Genomic DNA, 25,018 nt, shown 5'->3' on the forward strand with positions numbered 1-25,018 from the left:
TTCTCATCCATCCGAGGGATGGCGCTAGAATCAAAAGACAAATTCAAAATTGGGGGGTCTCCAGATCTGCCTGTGTCACATGGAAGCACAGTAGCTGAGCCGAGGGGATGCGAGTACAGATGGAAGGGGCTTGAGGGACTGTGGAGGAGAAAACCTGGAGATAACAGTGGAGATACAGCGGCGGCGGCGGCGGCAGACAGGCAGCTCACACACTCTCCAGCCTCCTTCTGGCTGGGGAGCAGAGGCGCGCGGCGGACAGGGCGCACAAGCGGGTCAGCGGGCGCTCAGAGGATGTCACATGCAATATGCTGCATTCGTGTTTTGTGAAGCCCAAGAAAGCCAAGTTATCGCCATTGATTGATTATGCTCTCGGGGAGCGGCTGGTCCGAGGGGAAGCAGAAACTGAAGGAAGCGAGGGTTGACGCTGCGCCTCCCAAAATCTGTGAGCTGAGTGAGTACAGGGATGCTATAGCGCAATGCTCTGTGCCCGTGGCTATGTGACAGGCTGGAGGGAGGAGGAGGGATGGAGGGATGGAGAGGGGTGTGTGTGTGTGTGTGTGTGTGTGTAGAGGGGGGGGGGGGGTCATTCATATGTGCCTATAGATTGAAGCTCGATAAGCTGCACACGCACTTCATCCTTTATTCATCCAAACCGCTTTGTCTGTTTTGCTCTTTGTGCTCGCCCTGCCTTTCCCCTTCATCTCCACTGGTCATACATTTAACACACAGACACGTGTGCACCCACCTCACCGTTACTGCATTGCCTTTTTTTGTGTGATTTAAAGCCCCCAAATTAACGCATTCATCAGAGAACTTCATTGTGATATGACGAGGGGAAGGCATAGGAAGCCTCCAATCATGTTTCTGTGTGATATCCCTGCCGACTGTGAAGCAGAAAGATAATTAACGTTAGACCTTCCGTTAACATTTGCAGCCCCCCCCCCACCCCCTCCTCTCCTCTCCCATCCTCTCCTCCCCTCCTCCCCTCCTCCCTTACTCATAAATAGGGGGGTGTGGGGAACTGGCTTTGTCGTGTAAGTTGCCAGCTGACCTCAGGGACACAACATCCTTTACCATCCTCACTTTGATCTGGAAATGAATCGGAAACGCTTTGATGATTAGAGGAGAAGAAAAGGAGGGGGGACAGAGAGAGAGAGAGAGAGAGAGAGAGAGAGAGAGAGAGAGAGAGAGAGAGAAAATCATCTGGTGCTACAGGCTTAATGAAACAATGATAAAAAAGCACACTGCATCAGCCTGAAATTCTTCATTTTCTGTGACCGCCTATAGCCTCCACCTGCACGGGCATTTCCCCCCTTCTTCCTCTTCCTCTTCCTCTTCACACCCTGCCTGGTTTTCTGTCTGAGCATCATTTTTATTTGAGTCGTGGTGTGTAACCTGTTGTCACCAGCATCACTGCAGTTTGAGGTGTCAGAGCCCAGAGGCGCGGCGAGCCGGGCACCCAGCGTGTGATTGATGCCTGCTGAGTGGGTGCCATCATGAGCCACATACATACATACATACAACCTCCACACATACACACATACATACATACATACGAGGCTTCATGGCTTGAAAAAAAAACATACAGATGGGGATGATTTCCTCTTTTAACTTTCAGCATCCCTGTTGTTGCTTCAGAGCTGCTGGAGAGAATGTGAATCATGTGTGATCACAAGAAATTATTCTTTAATTTGCTGTGAATAATGTCAGGCGGTGTTTGTATCAGAGGCAGCGCTGCACAGATAAAGACAGAGCCTCAGCTTTCTTCCTCACAGGGGCATGGTTAATCGTTGTTGCAAGCAAACATTTGACCTAATTCACATTCTCACACAATAGCAGTCTCCTCTCTCTCTCTCCCCTCTCTCCTCCCCCTCTCCCCCCACACACACACATTGCTGTTATTTGTGTCACACAGAGGGTGAGGTTTTTGCTCCACATGAACTCCCAGGTGGTTTATCAAAACCTGAGCAGATTCGGCAGAGAGGCCACTGCTGGCTGGCTGGCTGGCTGGCTTTCTGTAAAGAGGCTCCAGTATTATTAATAATGAACACACATGTAAATGCAGTGCGTGTTCCTAGAAAATTAAAAAGCCTACTGGTATTTATTACACTGAAGGGCGAAATGTGTTTGAAAAAAAATGCATTTTTATGAGGATTACAACAGAATTCCTTGTTTGACTATTTGTGCTGTGAGCTGAAACCTTGAACATTATTTTTATTGCTTGAAGGACCATTTATTCTGCTTAACAAAGACAAAAAAAATGTTTTTTTTTTAGTAAATTTTGCCTATAACATATGATCTGATTGGTCAAATATGACCCAGTGTGTTTCCTTTTAAACATTAAATTGTTGACATCAGATAAAAGTCAACAGGTGAAACATTTGTACAGTCCCCCCAGACTGCAACTAATGTGTATTTTTGCCATTAATTGATTAATAGTGGTTAAAAGAGAACAGTAAAAAAAATCTCCACCACCTTTCCCAGAGCTCAAACTGTCTTCAAATGCCTTGAATCCTCTGACAAAAAAATAAAAAGAGGATCAATGTGCTATCAATCAGATAGAATCACAAATCAATTAGTTGATTAGAATAAAATGTATTGAAATCTGTTTTGATCATTGATTAATCGTTAAAGTCGTCCACTCTCTAGTTTTCCAGCTTCTACAATGTGAGTATGTCTTGCTTTCCGATGTTTTTATACCATTATAAACTAAATATATTTGTAGTTTAGATCAAACATTAAAGGAGACATATTCTGTTCAATTCAGGTTCATACACATATTTTGGTATTCTGTATTTCTTCAAGAACATGTTTTCATGCTCACAAGCTAGGACTGACTCTAGACCTCCATGATCTAAATTTGGAAAAACAGTTACAGATAATGAATGAAGGGATTAATGAATGTTTACATGCTTTCAAGAGATAGTTCAGGATTTTGGCTGTTAAGTTGTATGAAATACATGCTAGAAGTGTAGTGAATGTAAAGCTGTTAGCTCAATTGCAGAGTTCCGGTACCTGACCTGGACTCAAGAACTGGTTCTGATCATAAAATAGATAATCCTGGCAAGTTGGCAGGGTCATGAAACTACAAGGTTTTACCCCACAAATCACACTAAATGCTCCCCCATCCACCACCAAACAATGCTCCTCATACATATCATAAATCAACTTCATGTGGCACTATTTACTTGATTAAAAAAGCCAGTAAATACAATGTCAGCATGTAGTGATATGACTAATATTACAACATAAACCTGAGTAAAGTCTCAGTTGCTCACAGGCTCGGCCGAACAGAACCAAGTTAAGTCAAGTCAAGTCAACAAGCGCGGACCAGATTAACCAGATTTGTCCCACTTGAGCCTGTGATTTCTCCTATTTTTACCTGTCTTGATCTGAGCTCTTTGTGTCTCTGCACCATCATTGCAGCCGGGGAACAATTCCCCAGGAGGCGCACCAGGCTTTGAAGCTAATTTGAGTGGCCAAAATGTGGAATTACAACTTCTGGGTCCATCAAGCAATTGCTAGATTTATATGAGCATCACAATCCCTGTGAAAATGACTCCTTTTACTATTAGAATTTGATCCATTCGGGCTGATAACAGTTTGACAGTCTAGAAGAGTTGTGTGATTTAATAATTAACCCCATTTAACTTAGTGGAGTGCTTAGACGTAAGATAGCCGGCTGAGCTGGCTGAAGTCTCTGGTGCACTTGCTCTCTGGGTCGCACTGTACACAAGATCCTTAGAAGATTTCAGTAATTTCATACAAATTAAGTCAAACTGTTTTGGCTTCATGCACCTCTGAGCAACTTTCATAGGAATGAATTGGGCCCCGCCTCCAACGCTGTATCCAGTTACCATATATAGTAAAGTTGTGACATCAACTTTACAGAAGTCCTAACGGCTCTTTTAAAAACACAGTTTTTGAATGTGAGCTGTGTGCATATCTGCGTAGTTTGAGAGTTTTCATACTTTTACATTATTTATATAGCATTCATATCTGCTTTATGATCAAATAAGATGTAGAAATCTGACTTTAAAAAAAAAAAAAAAATATATATATATATATATATATATATATATTACAATATGTGACGTTTAAGATGATTTTTTTACACTTTTTTTCCTGAAGGATCATCAATTAATTGTGAAAATATTCAGCAGAATAATCAATGAATCTAGGAATTTAGGTGATTATCGATTGACTGATAAACAATTGGCAACTGTTTGATGGTCGATTACTCCTTTAATGTCCAAATTTTAGTAATGATGTTGGTTTTCTTTGTCTCATGTGATACAAAATACAATACTTTTTATATTTATTTGCAAAAACAACCCCAAAACAGCCAATTTGATGACATCGAAACTGTGACAGTTATTTTTCACTGGTCTCCAGTGTTTTATACACATAAAAATCAATATTATTAAACAAGCGGACTAATCAATAATGAAAGTATTCACTAATCTCCTGACTCAAGAAGAGAAGAAAATGTACAAGAAATTACGGGAAAAATGAAAAAGGTCCACTCAATGGCTTGCTCTGTTTTAACTCATCAAACAATGCCCGTGATTCATTGGAGAAACAACATATTAATGATCAATGATGCTCCCGTTTCCCCGGCACATATGGCCTTCCTCTCAGTGTAAGTAGCCTTCTGGTCTGTGATACACGGTCAGGGCAACACCTGGCAAATCTGCACCTGCAGGTATCCACTGGTAGTTTGTAACGAGCACACTGAGCGCCACAGGCAGAGAGATGAGGGGGGCTTTCTGTGGCTGACGGAGAGGGGGCTTTGTTTAGCAGGGAAATCAGCCGGGAAGGGCCATTTCTTCCTCTTGCTCTGAGCGCTACGTCCAATTGGTTGGCTCATGTGAGGCAGCTCTAGGGCCAGAGATTACACTGCAGTGCTGAGGCGTCACTCTGGCTGAACACCGCAGGCGGAGGCAGGGGGATAGAGGGAGAGAAGAATGGGTGGGGAGCTGTGGACACTCAATGAGACAGGGAAGGGGAAGGAAGGCCGGGAAACCTTGTTGGGAAATGTGACAGCCTCCTCTCATCATCTGCTTTCAGCGTCTTCAAACACCTGCCACAGGACTCCCACGCATGTCTTCTTCCCCTCCTCACTCTCCTTTCTTTTTCCTCCACACCTACACCTTTCCCCTTTCTTCTCTCTCATTACCCTCTCCATCTTCAACGCTGCTCGGCTCTGTTGTCAAATCAGCACAGATATAATTACACTGACACTGTTGCAACTGTGAATGAAATGATCATTGCCTCACAGGTGCATGTGGCTCTTTAAATCCAACATCATATTTAACTCAGGAAGTGTTCTGCTGAAGGTGAAGCTCTGGTGGATGAATTAGTAGCATTAAAAGCAGATCTGTAAAATCTTTGACATGTTTGCTGGCTGCAGTTAAAATACCCAAAATAGTTTTGACAGACATGCTGGGAAAACAGGCTCGCTGCTGCAGTCACTTTATCAAAGAAGTGTGTAATTATGTTGGATATGCAGCGTATTAATAGTAACGTGAGGTTAATTTGGATCAGGAAACAAAGCAGTTGTTTCAGGTCCGGACGTCCTGAACTTACAAACTACAAGCAGCGTGCAAAGAACCAGCAAGACATCCATGTATGAAATTTTGTGAAATATTGGATTTCACGCTGGGAACAGTTGAGTTCATGGCTGGATCTTCTCAAAGAAATGCAAATGACCCCCAAATCTGCAAAACTTCTACCGTGCAGAGCCTGATAAACTTCTGTCCTGCCTCTGCAGAAATCTAGTTAAGTCAGTCAAAAATATGCCATGAATACTTTCACAGAAAAGAAGAAACATTCCCTTAGAATAAAATAAAAGATCAGGGGGAGAAAAACCACATAAAAAAGAGGCAGTGGATCCTGTCAGCAGGGATTTTACTGCGCTGAACATAATACTTTCCCTCGCCAAAATACAACCCCAGAAATTGTTCGTACAAGTAGCTTATTACAACACATATTTACATTTATTGTTAGATGGTGACCTCTAGTGGCTGTAGAAATAATGACAGGGAGAAGGAGGAAGTGAGGTCACGGGATATAAAGAGCGACAAACACAGGACCCAGGAGGTGAAAACAAAAGTAAATGTTGAATTTTTTTAAACTTAATGTAACTACTCCACATGCAGACCTATGTTTTATATTTACATACAGAAGTAAAGAAATTTAAGAAATGTACTTATTTTAACCCAAACCACAGTCTTCTTCAAAAACAAACCAAGTAGATTTGTTTCCTGAACATACCCATGTGTTTAAGGGCACTTTCACAACCAAAGTTTAGTCCGTTTCAATTGAACTCTAGTGTGGTTAAATTTCTTGTTATGGTTCATTTGGTTGCTTGTGAAAGGTGCAATCTTACTCTGGTGTTGAAATGCAACCGGTCCGAGTCCACTTAAGAGTCTCGGTCTGTTTCCAAACAAACCCTATTCCAAGCCAATTACAGGAAATGAACCAAAACGCAGCAGGTTGTGAGCTACCTGCGCAGACATTTTGTAAGATGTACACAGAGCGACAGATGCAACGTAATCAAGGAGGACTTCTGCTGAAGTTCGATGTTTGCTTGACATCCACAAAAACTCTGACTCAGTTTATAAAATCATTCGAGATAAAAACTTCCACAGCAATATATCATGATGCATTCAGCTCCATGTTGCTTTGTGTTTTTTCATTTTCCACTGGCAACTTTCAAACCAATAAGAAGTATTACTGTAAGTATATTCCCAGTCCTCCGTTTTCTTACACGTCCCTACACAAATCTTATTTTTTATTTGGTCTGCTTACATTTATGCACTGTGAGAGCAAACCAGACTGAATCCAGAACAAACAAAAGTTCGGACTCACCAAGCGGGCTTGGGTTGTGAAAGAACCCTAAAACTGTGACTATTACGTTTAAGTATGAGTCTTGTAAGTATGAGACATGTTGATTTCCTGTGGTCGTATTAGAGGGTAGGAAAAAATGACCTATGTCCTCGTTAGGGTTGGAGGACTGCACCCTCGAGTCTGTTAAAGTCTAACTGATAAACAAGGATAAACAAAAAATACTACCACACACCACACATTTTCAGAACAGTAAACATCATGAAAACATACCTGCTGGTCCAGGTGGATGATGTTGTGGTCTTCATAGTTTTCCTGAGATGCAAGCTGCTGTCAATCAAACAGAGTAAAGACCCGCCTCTCCAGCCCGTTGGGAAAGGGTGTGGCCTTAATCAGCAAGGAATATGTGGAAAAAAAATGTACAACAATCTGACTGATTATTATCATTTTAGTGAGCTGGTATCTGGAACTTGTTGCTTAAGTTAAATGTAAAACTTTGCATTAAGATTGACATCAAATTGACATTAGCATTTAGCTCAAAGCACCACTGTGTCTAAGTGTAGCTTCACAACCATCTAAATGGTCAACACAAAAAGAAAAAACGTAGCAACCGTTTCTAATGCTTTAGTCCTGAGAGAGCAGAGATGATACATGTCAGATTTAGAGGAGATGGTGTGGGAGACAAAAAAAAAAAAAAAAAGGCTGTTTTAGAATATTGAAAATAGAAAACACAGAGAAATGGTGCTACATTTGGTCAGAGGTGTGCCAGACTGAGCAGGCAAGTCTGTTGAGCACATGCAGCCAGTCTTGGCGAGATCTGGAAAATATATTGGCAAGACAGACAGAAGGGTTTACTGTGAAAGATGGTGCACAATCACACACATACTGCCGGCCTGAGCATTTCTAAACAGACACTTGCATATTTCTTACAGCCTCCAGAGAATCTTTTATTATAACATATGGGACCACTTGGGTGACAGAAAACGGACTAGATAGCAAAAGTAAGTTTTGCATTACTGGATTGGGTGTGGCATATTGGCAGACCAAGGAGTATATGCAACAATCTGACTGATTCATATACTTTTTGTGCAACTTATTTATATGAAACATAATGAGTCCCTAATAAAGTTTACCTACATCACAAGGTCATGAACGAATGATTTTAGATGAAGAAGAGGCAAGAGTGAAGAAGAGCAGACCAGTAAGTCATGCTTGGTTTGTTTTTATACTTATTAGGCCTTACCAACATCCCAGAGCTCTACTGCAGAGCTAAAGCTAAATTATCTGAGCTGAGTCTCGAGGTGTCCAAAACTTTGGCAGACCTTCAGAGAAGAGACATTTGTTCACCAGACTGCAGAGAAAGTATTGAAGTAATCTGGGCTGGAAGGAGAAGGAATCCAATACTGAATCAAGTGTCAGATTTGATCGTTAATGAGGAGGATCGAGCAAAACTTTGTCTAAAACTGCAAGATTCATCATGGAGTGTTTTGTTTGGCAGAAAATCTGTAGTTAGAAGCTGAATAAATACACAATAGACATTTGGACAGACATATACAGACAGTTAAGCATCATCATCCCAACAACAACAAGACTTTTGGACAAAACCAGGCGATATGTTTCCTGCAGTCTGCCGCTCAGTCTTGTTGTTGCTGATGGACAAGTGACAAATAAACACACAGTCACAGCAGACAGATGGCACGATTTGACAGAGATTAGAATAGGCTTGTTGTTTGGTCTTTTTGCTATGGCTCCGTATTTTTTTATTGTTTATTTGAAACATATTACACTGCCAAATGTGAAATCGTCTGGCAAGCAGCAAGGAGTAAAGGAGAAGCAAGAAAGATGTTTCTGTCTGCTCGCTTTGCTTCTCAGGTTAGTCTGCCTGCTGGCATGTTCAGCTTCGGCTGTGACTCATCGTAGCTTCTCAATATGTATGTTTGCTCTTGTTTGAATGGTTCAAATCACAGGAAATATGTATTTACATATATGCATCGAAGTAACAACTTGAAAAGCGGATCTGATTCTCCTACATGGAGGATTGTCGGATGACTGTAGCTCACTTTTATGCCATGTAGACCCAGATACCTGCACATCTTTGTTGGGGAGCAGGTAGCTGTTGATGTCTATGTAAGTGTGACACACAAAGCTCCGTAATCCCTCTGACAAGGTAAAGCAGAAGCACATGCCGGAGGCGTAATGTCTGTTCACTCCACTGCTTCAACGCTGGACGGGAATTCTCACTTTCCCTCTCCTCAAACTGCTGCTTTCCTTCACTGTGAATATTTTACTTCAGGTTCCGCTGCTTTGTTAACCTACTTAATATTTTGTAAGGGTTAGATAATTTTGTAATTAAGCACCACTCTTGTGCCTTTCTCGCCGCAGATCCCAGTGAGACCGTGGCACTTCCCTGCGTGGATGAGTTGTAAGGGTGTGAGTGTGAGTGTGTGTGAGAGCAAGTGAGCGTCAGCGCTCCCACATGGCCTCCATGCAGGACGGGCTGAATTTCACGGCTCCTCCCTACGGCAAGGTCCTGCTGCTGGGTGCTATCGCTGCTGCCTCAGCCTTTGTTGTCACAATCCTCATCGTGGTGCTCTGCGTGGGCTGCCAGAGGTGAGGCACTATGACCCCACACACACACACACACACACACACACGGTTACACATGAATATTTACATTTACACAGGTATGCATCAGTACTTTATAGTACAAATACAAAAATGTAAGGTACTTATTTACAAGCATGCATGTCAAATCTTACTGAACTACTTTGGCTAAATGTACTCAGAGCAATAATCAAAGATTTACATTTAAAAAAGTCTGTTAAGTCACAAGCTATCACTGAATGAGGTGAATGATCGAACCTATGGTTGACTGATGAAAGCTCTTACATTTGCAATATTATTGTCCAGGTGTTTTCCCAAGAGAAATCAGAAGAGGAGCAGTTCACTTGCTTTTTAACTCACTGTTTTTTTCCGTCTCTGCTCAAATTTTGAGTAAAAAGTTACTATGGCCGAACAATAAAAGTAAAGAGCAACAACTAAAGACGATTTAACTTAAAAAAAGAAGAGAGACCCAAAAACACACCTGTGATTACAGCTTACCCTCTGTGTTAAAAAGTGAAGCCAAGGGGTCCAAAGTGTTCACATCCCAACTCGTCACATACAGACGTTTTGTCACAGCCTTCATCTCTGACACCCCTTTGGTTTGATTTTGGTTTGTGCCAGGGGCAGTATTCATGTTTTGTTTTATGTTTTATTGAGAATTCATCTATGGGATTTTTGGATCATGGCAGAAAATCAGCTCTGTGGCAAACACGTTTCTGATGCTGATGTGTTTTGTTCAGCAGGATAATCTTCATGAATGAACACCGCTTTAATGAAGTTTGAAGCTTTAATGCAGCCGACAGAAGTAAAAAGCTAACGATATACTTTAACCAACTACTCCACAGTTGCATGACTTGAATGTCACTATCGTTTTGCTTCAGAAGCTCTCCGACAAGCTAACCAGCCGTTTTGACAAGCTAGTGAAACCTTAGCCTAATAAACTGTTTATATATCCAATTTACAATCTACAAGAGTTTGCAAGAAGTAAGTAAGGTGGTCTAGTGAGAGAGGTCACGTCTGTGTCTGGCATGTGACGTTTAATGTCCCTGACAACCACTGAAGTCTCATTTAGCCACTTCTTAGCAAATGCCTTTTTAAGGACACATAGAAACTATGAAACTTACAAGTGGGAGTATTTACTAATGTATTTTATGTCGTACAACGAAACGCGAACATCTCTTCAGCTTGTGTTAACCACAGACCTTATTTCAGGCATCTAACCGCCGACCCATTCAAAATCCTCACTGAGTTTGAGAAGATAGACCCCAGGGCGCTAACATGCTAACTTACTTCCTGCTTTAAGAAGTCATTCCTGTGGCATCCTATAATAATGCATACTTTATTAATTGATTTATATGTTATATTAATAATCTAAATCTGCCATCAAATAAATGTAGTGAAGTCAAAATTCAATATTTTCCTAGTAGCTTAGAATGGAAAGTACAATACTTGAGTAAATGTACTACACCACTGGCACGCACATGCAAATATACTGTTAATGTCTCTGTCACACACACACACACGGTCCTGCCCAGTCACAGGATGACTCAGACACGCATGGACAGTGACTCAAACCCTACACACACACACACACACACACACACACACACACACACACACACACACACACACACACAGTCGTGCATCACTGTAGAAAGTGTCAACCTGTGTGACAGAGCGTTTGTGTTTACCACAGGAAGGGGAAGACACACAATGTTCCCGGCGAGGGTGGAAAACACCGTCTCATGGACATGGTAGGTATCAGAAAACACGCTGTTTTGTTTGTGTTGCAGCAGAAGAGGAAGCTGAAGCAACTCAATTCACCAGGGAACAATATCATTTAGAGGACACCTCTTCAGTCTTAATTAGTGTTTAACCGGCCCTGTGTGTGTGTGTGTGTGTGTGTGTGTGTGTGTGTTGTCAGGGTATACTCCGGCAGTCGAAGCTGCGGTCCATCAGTAAATCGGACACTGAGATGAACAAGATGAACTGCAATGGCAAAAGTGAGTGCACCTTCCACATACAGACCCTGACCTGTGTGCTCTGTCGTCTGGTGAAAACCTTGTATCTCCCTAATGGATTTAAACAGTCTGATCTTGTTTTAGCTGCATGACGAAGCACTTCTGGCTTCATCAAAGGGGATTTTTGAAGACTTGAAGTTGAAAGATTTTCTCAAGCTCACATGCAGTGGTGGAAGAAGTACTCAGATCCTTTTAAGTAGAAGCAGAAAATAACACAGTCTAAAAATAATACAAGCAAAAGGCCTGAATTCAAAAATGTTTTAAAAGGTCAAATCATGAAGAAAATGACACGTCCGTTTTGAGAATAAAGCAGGTTTAGATGCTTAGTTTTATATAAATTCTCAATCCACTGAGAAATGCACACAGCTCATATTCAGAAACTTCAAAGGAGTCATCAGGACTGAATCCACAACTACTTTGTGTGTTTTTGGTCATCTAGCGGAGTGGATGTTACTGCTGTGGCAAGACGTGATGACTCATTAGCCCTTTTCATACTGAGTTTCTGCAAAAGGGCCGTGATGAAGCTCTGCCGTCATTTCGTCATTCATACTGATTCTACAATGCTGTAATATTGGTGTCTCCGGTCTGTGAATTCACATTGCAAATGTCAGCCAAATGTGTCCGTAGTTAAATGGTTGGAGTAGATTATAATGGAGTAGGTGTAAATATTTGTGTGTATCACTAACAAATAGATGTAAGAGCTTTTTAAATGTTGTAATTCAATGTGGAGCCATTTTTAGATACTTTGTACACCACGAGGAATAATAATAGTCTCGCCCAAATCATATCAACATTTTTATGTGCCAAATATGGTCAAATAAATGTAGTAAAAGGACAATATTTCCTCTCTGAAATACAGTGGAGTAGAAGTATATTAAGTAGCATAAAATGGAAAAATGTACCTTTTGTAAAGTCAAACCAAAGATTAACTCTTGTTTTGGAACAAGCTTTATCTGTTTTCGCCTCTCTATGCTTGTGTTTTTTTCTGCACTTTGTTCACTATTATCGTAGCATCGTGCCAAAAGAGTGATGCCCAGAAACGTCACAAGCACAACAAAAGAAAAGATAAAACCCAGACAGGGTCTCTGCAGAAGCAGACAGCAGTGTAGTGTGTCATGTGATGAATGAGAGGGTGCATGTACTTTTAATATTATTGAAAAGCTTGAAAAAAAATCAGTGGAGATACAAGGTTTTCACCCAGCTCAATCAGTGTAGTCAGTGAAATGGCGAAAACGGAAAATCAATTGGACACTCTAGCAGCAGTTAAATAGCATGACTGCTAACTGTAGCGTGTTCTGATTTGGCTTCATCCTCGTTCATTCATGCCAGGCCAACAGCATTGCAGTTTTACATTTGCGTCGTGTCACCGCACACTTTTCGACCACGTGCTCTACATCTGATCCGACCCCAAATTCATGCAAAACCTTCCTGAAACTAAATTTAAAGGGACAGTTCACCATAAATCAAAAATACAGATTTTTTACTTTTGGGCTTTCCATTCTAATCTAGATTGTTTTGGTGTGAGTTGCTCAAAACAATGTCTGTGGATTATCTTGAGTAATCGGTCATGATTTCTGGAAAGAGACATTGCTGTTGAGTTTTCAAATGTTTTTTTTTTTTTTGCCGCTTTGAGCAACGCAACCTGAGCGCCATCTAATGATCTCCACTCTGAAACTCACGCCAAAACAATCTAGATTGAAAAATAGCACTACAGGTAAGAGGAAAAATATGTATTTTTGATTTTGGGGTCCCTTTAAGGACGAGAAATTTACCCTAAAACAGAATTCACATTACATTTACAGCTCCGCCTGACTCCAATGGACCGTTCAGTCTTGATTTATGAACATGCATCTCTCTCTCTCAAAGACAGAAATCAGAGAGCCAAGACGAGTCCTGGAGCTCCATCACTGACAGTCAACAGGGAACTGTGTTTGTGGGCACTGTGACAGTAGCCTGCGAGGGTTTGAAGAAATATAAGCATATGTCCTGCTTCATATTTGTCCTGCTTCCACTGCAGTGGAATGAAGTCAAGTTGGACGCGTTTTCTCAAACATCTACGTCAGTTCCCAGTTCACTGTCAGCTCCAGATTCTCTCTCTGTACCAGCGAGAGATTTATTCATGTTCACAAATGTTTGTTCAGTACAAGGAGTATGTGAGTTCTGTGTTATGGTGGGCTTCAGCCCTTCACAGGCATCTAAACACAAAAGGTCCAGTCTGCTGCGGCCCAGCAGGTCTAACTCTGACCTTCGTTCTCAAGGCAGGCAGCTTCCCCAGATCCCCTCTGGGACTGGAGAGGACGGAGAGCACACTTACTCTGAAGTGGGCCGAAGCTCCTCCACCACACGTACTGATGATGCCCTGTACGCCATGGTAGGCAGGGCCGGGCAGACGGACACCCCGGCCCCTCCCGCCGTCCCCGCCAACACCCCGGCGCCCCCGGACCCAGACGGTGACGTAGAAGGAGGTCTGCAGGAACCAGAGGCCCAGGTCATGTCCCCCCCTCACCCTCCGGAGACGGCCGAGTACGCCTGCGTCAGGAAGCTGAGGAAGGCCGACAAGGCGCCCCAAAAGAGGGACAGCGGGACAGATATGGCGGAGCCGCCGGTGCCGCCGCCACGGCACGCCCCGCCGTCACACCCCGCCCCTCCTCCACCACACCCTCACAGCACCAAGTTGCCCCGCAGAAACGTGGATGCCTTCAACGTCCCCGCATTCCCAAAGGTTAGTCAAGGAACTTTTTATTATTCACTGTTAAAAAAAACTGTTATTCAGCATCTCATCGAACTCCATATGTGGATGAAGAGCATGATATACAGGTGAAAGCTCGGGGGGGGGGGGCTTCTTGTTAAGGTTGTTTAAGTGAAACAAAGAGTTAATGCCTGGCGTGAATTGGTTTTAACATTGTGATATTTAGGATATTTATATGATACTTTAACCGTAAGAACGGATCATTTTAGCTGATACGACAATGTCAATTTTTTCACCTAATGCGAGGCCCGCCCATTTTTTCCATTCCGGTTCTTACACAATTGTATTTGTTCTTCCGGTTTTAAAGTTCAGAGCTTTTAGCCCCCTTCTGGCAGTGAGAGTTATCACAAAAACACTGGCGACATGTGTTTTGTATTGTTACCAGCTGGTCTCACACTGCCAGCAGCTTCTCACAGATTTCCAAGGTGTTATTTGGATAAACTAGAATCTAAATTGTTACTTTCTCGCCTACAAACATAATAACATGCTTTTGTTAAGATTAAAAACTGTTTTTTTTTTTTTGCAAGTAAAGGATAATAAAGCTTGTGATGAAGTGTTAGCACTTACGCTCTAAAAAGGAAGTTAAATGAGATAATGCTGCCCCAGTTCAGACAAAGAACAATCAATAAATTCAATTTTTTTAATCATTAGATGAGATAAAGGGCAAAAAAAAGCTTGTTATATACCTGGTCATTCATGGAAACTGTCTAATAATTTGGGTGATCTTCTATTTGGCGCCACTCAAAACAACAGGCAACAGCTACACATCTTCTTTGTGTTCAGCTTTGACAGCTTCATCTCGTAATGTTGAAGAGGGGAACAGGTTTCAGTTTTATGGGCTGAAGGAAGAGAAGTGATGGCTGGAGGGGGAGATGAAGTTAACAGCTAAGGTGGGTTGCTTGTGGTCCTCCAGAGGTCTGACTGCAGCAGCAGATGAGATCATACGAAGCAGATTAAAACGTGAGTTGATGCTTTTGTGCAATGACTTCACTGGAAGGCCTCGAAAGGATCGATTTATTATCGACGGCTCTATGGATGGAAACGTTTGCCCACTATTGATGGATTACCATGAAGTTCAGTGCAGCATTTGTGGTTTTTAGTGAAATATCTCAGTAGCCATGGGATTGATTGTCATTCATACTCACCTCCAAGATTAATTATAATCACTGGGGATCCTTTTCATCGTCATAAGGTCAAACTTTTAATTTGTCCAAGATACTTGAGATTATGACCAAATTCCTGCAAAAGTAATGATCAGTCTCAGCTGTACTTTATGTATGGTCTCAGAGCTGGTAGTGTAATAATAATTTTATAAAATAAATGAAATATATTTTCAACTTATTTTAGATTTTTTTTTACTTTTTATAAAATATTTTAACTTTTACTTCTTTTACTTATCATTGTATTTTTTTTTACTTATTTAATTTTTGTTAAATATTTAATTATCTTTCCAGACTTAGTTAATTTGTACTTTTGTAAATTCCGTCTTTTACTTTTACTCAGTCGTGTTGTGTTAAAACATTGCAAGGCTGCTCTGGATATTTTGCTTCAAAAATAAATTGATTCTGCTTAAACAAACGGTCACGTGACAAATTTTCACTGAAAATCAGACAGAACTGCAGGCTGTTTACACAGTGCAGAGGGGAGAGGACAGGAGAGGTTGCAAGTAGAGGTTGTAAAAATAAAAAAAAAATCAATATGTATAGCATGTGGAGACCCACCTTTTTGTGATTGTCAAGTGTATATAAAAATTAAATTTTATTCTAACTAAAAAAAACAATATTGAAATAAATTCAACTTTTGTGTTAGAATTCATGTCATTATAGCTGTGCTATTATAACTGTGTGATAATGACATGTCAAAAAACATTTTTGAGTTGTTCCCACCTTTAGCGATGGTTGTGCTGATTCCATAGTGTAGGACTTATATATTTGATATGTATATCATATAACACAGTGAAATACAAGGCCACAGTGAGAAAAATGTGAAAAGAGCAAAAAACGCCCAGAAACAGCTTGGGGTTCAGAGGGTTAAAGATGATGTACTTGACATTTTCAGAACTAACTTCAGTCTGAGCTGGGATTGGCTACACATGGCAGTCACCTGACGTCACACCAAACATGGAGATGGTTGAGGCAAAATGGTGCCACTAATGGTGCACAGCTCACAGTGTGAACAACAGCAATCGTGTTGACAGGGCTAACAGTGTTAGCTTACACTTTGAGGGGCGACCTGTCTTCAGGTGGTGGCTGAACATCGCAGAACCTCAGTCAATGATATATATCTCCTTTTTTTTAACCAGGTAAAAGCCTCATAGAGATGAAAAACCTCTTTTTCAAGAGAGACCTGGCCAAGAAATTAGCTAGCTAGTGGGACACTGACACAAGGAGGGCCAAAGGCTTCAAAATGAGGGAGTCACATGCACTAACATGCACGCATGACCGGCCGAGCTACCATAACAAAACACAGAGAAGCTTGGATTACAACACACAAAAAGGGGCCGCTACTTAATGCTGTCATGTACAGAACCTTTAAACATACAAAGTGTCTCAGTTCGACGTGAGAAGTCTGTCTGATTTCTTCGCTGTGGTTGTCAGGCTCAGATTTTTGCTACCGATGTATTTGCATGTGTAACAAACGTCTCTGGGATGAGGTTGAGTCTGTAGCTCTTTGTCAGCATCAGTATGACACATTAATATGCAGCGCGTGTGTCGTCCAGGTACAGTGGAGAGTATTTCTGTCAGATTTCCTGTTGATGCTGCAGAGGATATACACGGTTGTAATTGTGCCAGCGCAGCAGTTTTTCCCGCACTCGGCTTCATCATGCATGGTGTTGTGATATGTTAGCACTTCTGTGGACATTACTTTGAAGTCCGGGCGGTGAGCTGTGTTTATTTGTCGAAGAGTCCTCGGTGATAGCGGGGTATTTCAGCTCTCAGCAGTGTCACCTCCTCCATATGTTCATAGCAGCAGGAGTGCACGCAGACTGTCGTATTTTACTGTGGGCATAATGACTTTGTGCTCCCCTCCAGGTGACAGTGGGAGACCATTTGCTGCCCTGCGTGAGGTCAGTGAGGTCACGATATCTGCTGTGACCTGAGTTCAGCAACACGCGCAGTTCACAGGCTTACATGTGTCCACGTCTGCTCGCAGGGCTGTTCACCACTGATGTTCCCGTGGATGACGCAACATGTTGAAATTGAGTCATCCAGAATATGAGCACATGCTTCCTTATGTTGCAAGCTCCGCCTTCCAGGGAAAATATGGACAATACTGTATGAAATCCATCTTCTAATGGGTGCTCTGTACTACACTTCTGCATGTTTAACCCTTCTCTTATGTTGCAGGTCAAACTGACCCATTTCAAAGTTTAAAAAATAAAAAACAAAATGTTAGAAGATTTTTTTCAGTAAAAGAAAAAAATTAAAAATGTAAAATAAAAATAAAAATCAATGTAAAAACCAATGAAAAAAAGGAGTGAATTATCCTCATTGAACCATGATCTTTGAGAGGTAAAGAACACCATTGCACTAAATATTGATTGAAATGGTTAGTAATAGAGTTATTAATGAAATATTAGCCATGTCTATTGGGATTTTTCAGTTTCTGACACTTTTGGATAATTAAACATGCCCCAGGTTATTGCTGTTCCTGAAAGAACGAACATAACAGGAGGGTTAAAGACGCAATAAGTAGAATTTCCTAAAAACAAAAATACTCTCTCAATCAACACTTATGATCCACTCAAAGACTGTAGCGGTGTCTGCGTCTGTACAGATTCTACCATCAGCCTGTAATTTTGGCTGACCGCTGGGCAGCCCTTCACATGAGTCTGTATGTGACTGAATGAGTGAATTACCTACTTCCTTCGGGGGGCGGGGCTACTCGTGCTTGAGGCTGCTTGTCCGCTGTCCTCTCTCTACGTTTGCAGCCTTTGCCTGTTTTCAAACATGTTGTCATCGGCCTCAAAAGGACGGTCTGGACTCCGTCTTCCGTGTGCGTGAAGTGAAGTTTAATCTGCACAAACAGCTGTTTAAAATCATACAAATACCCTGCTGTATATGTATTTTGAACATATTTAACATGTGTTTATTGATTAATCAAACTATTTCAATTTGAGACATGCAAGTGACAGGCGAGGGGTTTATTATATCATAAAGTGACAAAAGACAAAAGCATACAAACTACTAGTCCAAAATATTCACCAAACATGGCTAGCCATCTATTTGGTTATCCTCTCCTCTTGTTCCACTTCATTTTGTTGTGTTTGGGATGTTTTTGGGCTCAGTGACAAATAAACTAAAATATAGTGAGGTAAAAACACCCAAAACCAGAGTGAGGGCATCCACTTACTTTTTTTTCTTTTTTTTTTTTTACAAACTTCAACAGACGTCTTTGATAAAACCGGTCAGTTCTCTTGTTTAAAACGCAGTTTTCATATTCACAAATCCTCAAAAGATGATGAACATGTGACGAGCTCCACCTGATTTGTTGTTCTGTTGACAGGAAGTGATGTTTATGGGCAACGGAGAGCAGTACATCTGGAAGCCTCCGGAGGATGAGGAGATGCTCCTGCACCAAAACAAAGCCCTGGGACCGCTGGGTGCTCACACGGTGGAGAATATTCAACCGTCTGCTGCCGTGGTGAGAGGACTCTTCAGTCTGAGAATCAACCAGTTTTTAATCTTAAATTACTGTGTTGAAGCTCCTTGTTCCCTATTTTTCCCTTTAATTTATTATAAGGGAGCTTTAACATTAGATAAAATGTTTTTACACAATTTACAGTATTTACTATATTCTGTATCTGCTTAAGCCTGCACTTCATCCGAGTAATATCACACTTGAACATAATCCAGCCGGAGTTTGTGCCTCTCATGCTCAGCAGTGCAAGCGCACTTGAGCTACAGGAAGTATTTCTTCTTTGTTCAAACATAAGATCTTTTAAAAACCCAGAAGGTCGTTTAAGAAATGAAAACATCCTGTAAGCTTTTCAGGAATCAAAGACGTATTCAGTCCTCTTTAAATAAAAACTCTCACTTTTACAATTCAAACAACGATAGTAGGTGAAAATCACACGTCCTTGCTCAAGCTGTGTGGTTTGTCATCATTTATCACTGGTTATACTGATGTTTTTTTCTATAATGTATCATCATGTTTAGCATAGCTAATAATGCATTTTGCTTTTCTTGTGTCATAAAAAGGGTAAGGAGACTTTTGGCTCTGGTTCATGCACCTAATGTTGAACAGTTTTGAGCATTTCGACCAAAAATAAATTGGTTCAGAATCTGCATATTGAAACCAAGAAATAGCAGGTTTTCCTCGACCTGAAGTGCGAACGGAAGTGGGCGTGTCATGTTCTACAGGTTGAGAAGACAGTCTCAAAAAACAGGGTCTAAGGACCAGACTATTTCTTGGTGAGGCACCAGGACTTCTTACTGGCAGCCTTAGGTTGGTGACAACAAGTGCTCAACCCACAGTGAACCACAGCATCATTTCTACACAACAAACAGCAAATAACATGTTAATTAGTGACTCTTACAGGTGATGGGAGGCAGATTTAGTTAGCTGTTTCCAGTCATTATGCTAAGCTAAGCTGTTGACTCCAGGTTTATATTTACTGACATGACAGTACTATTGATCCTCTTAACTTATCAAAAAAGTTAATGAGCACATTTTCTTGTCCTTTCAAGTCTTTTTTTACGGTCCATAATCTCAGTAATGTTTTGTTTTGCAGGTGGCCGAGATGTACTCTAAAGTGTGTAAACCAGGGAAGAAGAAGAGAGCCGTGCCGGGGTCTCCCCCAGGCAACCCTGGCTTCCGGACCTTGGGCCGCGGTGACCGGGACCGAGACCGGGACGGGGGTTTTAGTGTAGTGGTCAAACCCCAGACGTGGGCCCTTCAGGAGGGCAAAGCCATTGGCGGGCCCCTCGACGACCACTGCTACGAGTCCATCGGGACGGAGGAGTGCGATCTGGCCTATGAGAACATGGAAGGTGGAGGCGCCTGGAAGCGAGAGAGGCCGCCCAACACCTGTGCCACCCTGCGGCCGCGGAGGAAGAAAGCCCAGCAGCCCTTGCAGCAGCAGCAGCCCCCTCCCCCGCCGCCCACGCAGCAGACCCCCAAGTTACAGCACCTGCCCGCCAAAGCCCTGCTGCTGCCGGGGGAGAACCTGTACGAGAGCATCGGCGACCTGAAGCAGGGCTCCGCCACCTCCAGCACCACCACCATCTTCACTTTCAACGACGGCATGGAGATGTACGTGACAGGGCTTTGAGGCGGCGGCTGCACTGTGACCCCTATCCTTCCAACAAGGAGCTGAGCTAACACCACAAGGAGTGACGGCTGAGCCCCTGTCATGCTCACCCACACATACTGTTTACATTCAAGTCATAACGTCATGCTCTCTCAGGCTCTCGAGGCCGTGGGGCAGAAATGTCGATCTGTTATGACCTGGGCTGAACACAAAGTCCAATCTATAAACCTTAAAGGGAATCCAAAGGTAGTGAATAATCAATGAGCACAAGACCATTGCAGAGCAATCTGTAGGAAACAGTAGCACTTCTGTTTTACTGATACAAATGTGCAAAGCACAATAAAGTAAAAAGCCTAAATTCTTCCTCAATTCTAGCGGGTAAAAATGGTCCTAGCAGGACTCTTATTGGGGGAAAGGATTGTGTGAAATCTTTTGGTAGCACTTATCATGAGCAGGCCTTCCCTGTAGTTGGTCAAGATGTGATTCAGGATGGAATTTAAACGATATAAAGGAATTACTAATCAAAATACTTGAAAGCTCAGGGACCAAGAGAAACGATTATGAGAGTATTATAACAAAAATTGCACACATTTTGCATTCCTCCTAAAAGCCTCGACTAATTTAGACCACCATCATGTTTAAAAACCGACCGGATACTTTCCTCTGTCATGTTTTTGTTTCATCTTACATGGACTGAACACTGTCTCCACTGCCGTCTGTAAATGAAGTGTTTTACTTTGTTGATCCTGTTTCTGCACTTTGCCTGCTACAAGTTGCATGCTAAAAAAGCGAGAAAAAAAACAAAAACAAGCACTGTCATGTGGTACCTCTATATGAATGTTTTTTTTTAATCGTCGTTGGTTGTTTATTTATTTATTTTTTTAGTGTGTTGCTTCATTTCTCTGTAGAGCACAAAGCCAGTTTAAGGATGTGTTTGGCTCAGTGGGACTCTGTGCAGCGGAGAGGAGAGTTTATTTAAACTCTCCACACACACACACGGTACAGGAGACTAAAGAGAACTGCTCGAGTCCTGAAGGTGGAGACAGTCCACTCAACCCCTCCGTCACACACACACATACACACACATCTCCCTCTCTGCTCAGTCCTCACTCACACCCGTGGACCGTTCATCTACATAGTCCCTGCCTTGTGGTCATATGAATCTGCTTGGGTTTCACCATAGTGCAGCTTGGAAAGCTACAGTAGAACTGATGTGTATTAGCAAACGTCATGTCCCATGAACACTCCCTCCTCTCTGTTATCAGTGTTAAAAATGTTGCAGAAATGACAAAAACGTGAAGCGGCAAAGCGTCACCCTGAGGATCGAGAAATTTCAAATCCTGGACAATAATTTCATTTGACCAAATATCCCCAGCAAACAATGTGATTATACTGTATGTTGATGCAATGTGTATGTACATTATAAAAGAGAAAGAATAATAAATATATCATCAGTGTCAAGAATTCTATCTTTTTCTATTATGTTTAATTGTGTTTTGGAATGAGTTATCTTGTGACACAAACTGCGAAAAACAGCTGCAATGTAAAAAATTTTCAGTGTATTCTGTTTGTTGTTTTTTGAAGCCATGAAGCTACGGTGTGTTCTTGGAAAGCCCAGCTAAGTTAAATGTGGCAGCTAATGTTGTGTGTTTGCTATTCAGACTACAGGGTCTTGTACTCGAAAAAGCGTGTAATTAAGTGCTAAAGTGCAAAAGATTGTAATGTTTTATATCAAGATTACTATTCATGAAATGTCAGTCAAGTTTATACTTTTGTAATAAAGTGGCACTTTAAAAAAAAAGATGTTTTATCTCATAGTGTCAGTTATTAAGATTTTGAAAGACAGACGAGTGACGCCGAAGACAACCTTTCTTTAAAAAGACCAAATATCAGAGTTCATCACAGGAGCATCAGTCTCTTTTTTTTAACTGTAGATTCAAACTCAAAGGAAACATCTTAACATACCTGTGCACTTTTAATCTCAGGGTCAAATTAAGATTAAAAATCTGATTTATTTATTGTTTTTTAATATATATATATATATATATATATATATATATATATATATATATATATATATATATATATATATATATTTAAGGCTGCTTTTGTCCCCTCTGCTTTCTTTTGTGTAACCTCATTTCACATGTGTGTGTGTGCACGTGTCTGAGTAGCCTTCCCATGTTTGTGAGAATGTGTGTGTGCACATGTGCATGGGTCTGAGTAGCTGTGGAGGGGTGTGTGTGTGTGTGTGTGTGTGTGTGTGGAGGGGGAGAAAAAAAAAAATAGGTCACCCCTTAAAACAAAAAGCTTGCAGTCAACATCGTAACCGTCTGCTGAATTTTCATTGGTGGGCTTGTCTCCATGGTAACAGGTTAACCTTGAGGCAGTAGTCACATGGGCGCGCGAGTCTTCTGCTGTCTTGGAGAATACCGCGTGCGTCGTATGACATCCGTGATCACAGTGTCACCCGCGCGGCGAGGAGCAGCCCAAAACAAACGCGCTGCAGGAGCCGGAGATGCTGTTATAGGTGTGAAGATGAGAGAAACGTTCACAGCTTTCATGTGATGTGTTAATCTCACTGCGAGGAGCATGAATGACTGAATAAATACATGAATGAGACGTGCCAGATTCATTGAAGGTGCATGACAAGTGAAAAGACACCAGGATCAGAGGGATAATACCGAGCATACGGCCACATACCGCATTATTATTATGATTATCAGCACCGGATCACGAGGCGTGAACACAACGGCGGGGAAGGGAGGAGGCTCGACGTTTTTATTGTTTTTTTTTTTTTTTTTTTTTAACCCTGAAATCACATTTAAATCATTATATCACATGTTTGTAATTTAACCGTTAACACTGCATCAGATCAGTCAAAACCATGAACAAGAAAAGGATGTTTCCTCCACTCATCACATCAAATATCAACACGTTTTTACTTGTGTAAATGAGTCTGCTGTATGCTGTGAAGACACACTAATTTCTCCAAGGGCCACACTATAAATCACACGGGGAGAAGAAGCTAAATGTGAGCTACACTGACCCCCTCAGGCTGGAAAGGGCATCACACTTCAGGAGGGGGAGCCGGGCGGCCTGTATGTGAACCCTGAGAGTCAGAGGACCATGGATAATATTGTGAATGTGACCCTCCATGACCTCGCTCCGATCATCTGATCCACAGCTGCTCCACCAGCGCAGACACATAGTAAAAACAGTAGAAGTAGAAAGAGGCAGTGAGGAATCCGTTTTCTTATACCCTGAACTTAGGATTTATTATATATACTTATAGGCATTTTTACACCTGGTGTGAACGTGTAAAGATTTGTGTTACACAGTTAATATAAAATTTCTACTCTACTGTACTTGAGATGTGCATTTATCATATTACATATATAAAAATGTTTAATTAGAGCAGCATAAAGTGTGAATGAATTCATACCAGAGCATATTCTTGAGCCGGTTGCACCAGCTGTTCATAAGTTCAATCTCAGCCTAGTTATAAATAGCCTCAGTTTGTGGCTCTCATGCATTAACATTATATTCACGTCACAGAGTTTTGGGGTCAGATTTTATCAGAAAAATAAAAAATGGGCCATTTAACAACACTTGACACTAATACCTCAAAGACTTCTCTGACTTTCTGGATAAAAAATTGTTACACAATTAAAATAATTTTACCTAATTTCTCAAGCGGCATCACTTTTAACTGATCAAAAAAACCTGATTATACCTGGAAACAGTGGTGGAAGAAGTACTCAGATGTTGTACTTCAGCAAAATTAGCAATAACACAGTGTAGAAATACTCTTTTACAAGCAAATGTCCTGTATGAGCAGTAAAATCTTGTCTTTATACTGTATGCAATTAAATGCAAGTTGCAATGGTTTTGAAAATCATTGCATCATTCTGTTTTTATTCACATTTTCCCAGCATACTTCAGTAGAGTAATTGAGTAAATGTATGAAGTAACTTACTTGAAGTAATTTCAAGTAAGTTACTTCACTACTTTCACTACTGCCCGAAAATTACATAATTAAATGTGAAATTTTGTCTCATATTGTATATTTTTCTCTGAAATTGAGCATGGAGAAATGAGCTATAATGGCATTTATTAATGTTATATCCTAATATTTCCTACTTTTGTAAAAAGAAAAAAGCATTAACATTTTCCTCAAAAAAGACCAAGGAAGTTACAGCGTGTTTTACTGAGTGTACATTTATGAATAATTCAATTATGTCTGTAAAACTGTTGACAGAACGCCTTCAACTGCAAACAAGGTTAATATTTACTCTTTTCCCCATGAAGGTTTTTGTAATTTGTGTGGATTTACCCAAGCCAGAATTCGATTAAAGAATCTCTGGCGCCATCACAGTTTTGGTCAGTTACCAACTGTAGCTTCACGTTTTAATGGTGCAACCCAATTAAGCAAAATATTTTGAAACGTCTAGTACTAAGAGCTGGTTTTTAAGAACAGCTGGTGCAATCCTGGATGAAATAATTATACTGTTATTGCATTATTGCACCTCACAGATAATG

At 41.3% G+C, this 25,018-nt stretch overlaps 1 protein-coding gene across 1 annotated transcript; it reads left to right on the top strand.

Annotated features, from left to right (window-relative positions):
- The first annotated feature begins 207 nt into the window (after positions 1-207).
- Positions 208-22,258, top strand: si:dkey-70p6.1 (uncharacterized protein LOC570575 homolog). Its single transcript, XM_059334036.1, has 7 exons — positions 208-451; positions 9,232-9,459; positions 11,150-11,207; positions 11,378-11,456; positions 13,733-14,196; positions 18,730-18,867; positions 19,958-22,258. The coding sequence occupies exons 2-7, from the start codon at positions 9,326-9,328 to the stop codon at positions 20,495-20,497; spliced, it is 1,413 nt and encodes a 470-aa protein (XP_059190019.1). The 5' UTR covers positions 208-451; positions 9,232-9,325; the 3' UTR covers positions 20,498-22,258.
- The last annotated feature ends 2,760 nt before the right edge of the window (positions 22,259-25,018 follow it).

Source organism: Centropristis striata, chromosome 5 (genome assembly GCF_030273125.1).
Source record: "Centropristis striata isolate RG_2023a ecotype Rhode Island chromosome 5, C.striata_1.0, whole genome shotgun sequence".
In the NCBI taxonomy this organism is placed as follows: domain Eukaryota; kingdom Metazoa; phylum Chordata; class Actinopteri; order Perciformes; family Serranidae; genus Centropristis; species Centropristis striata.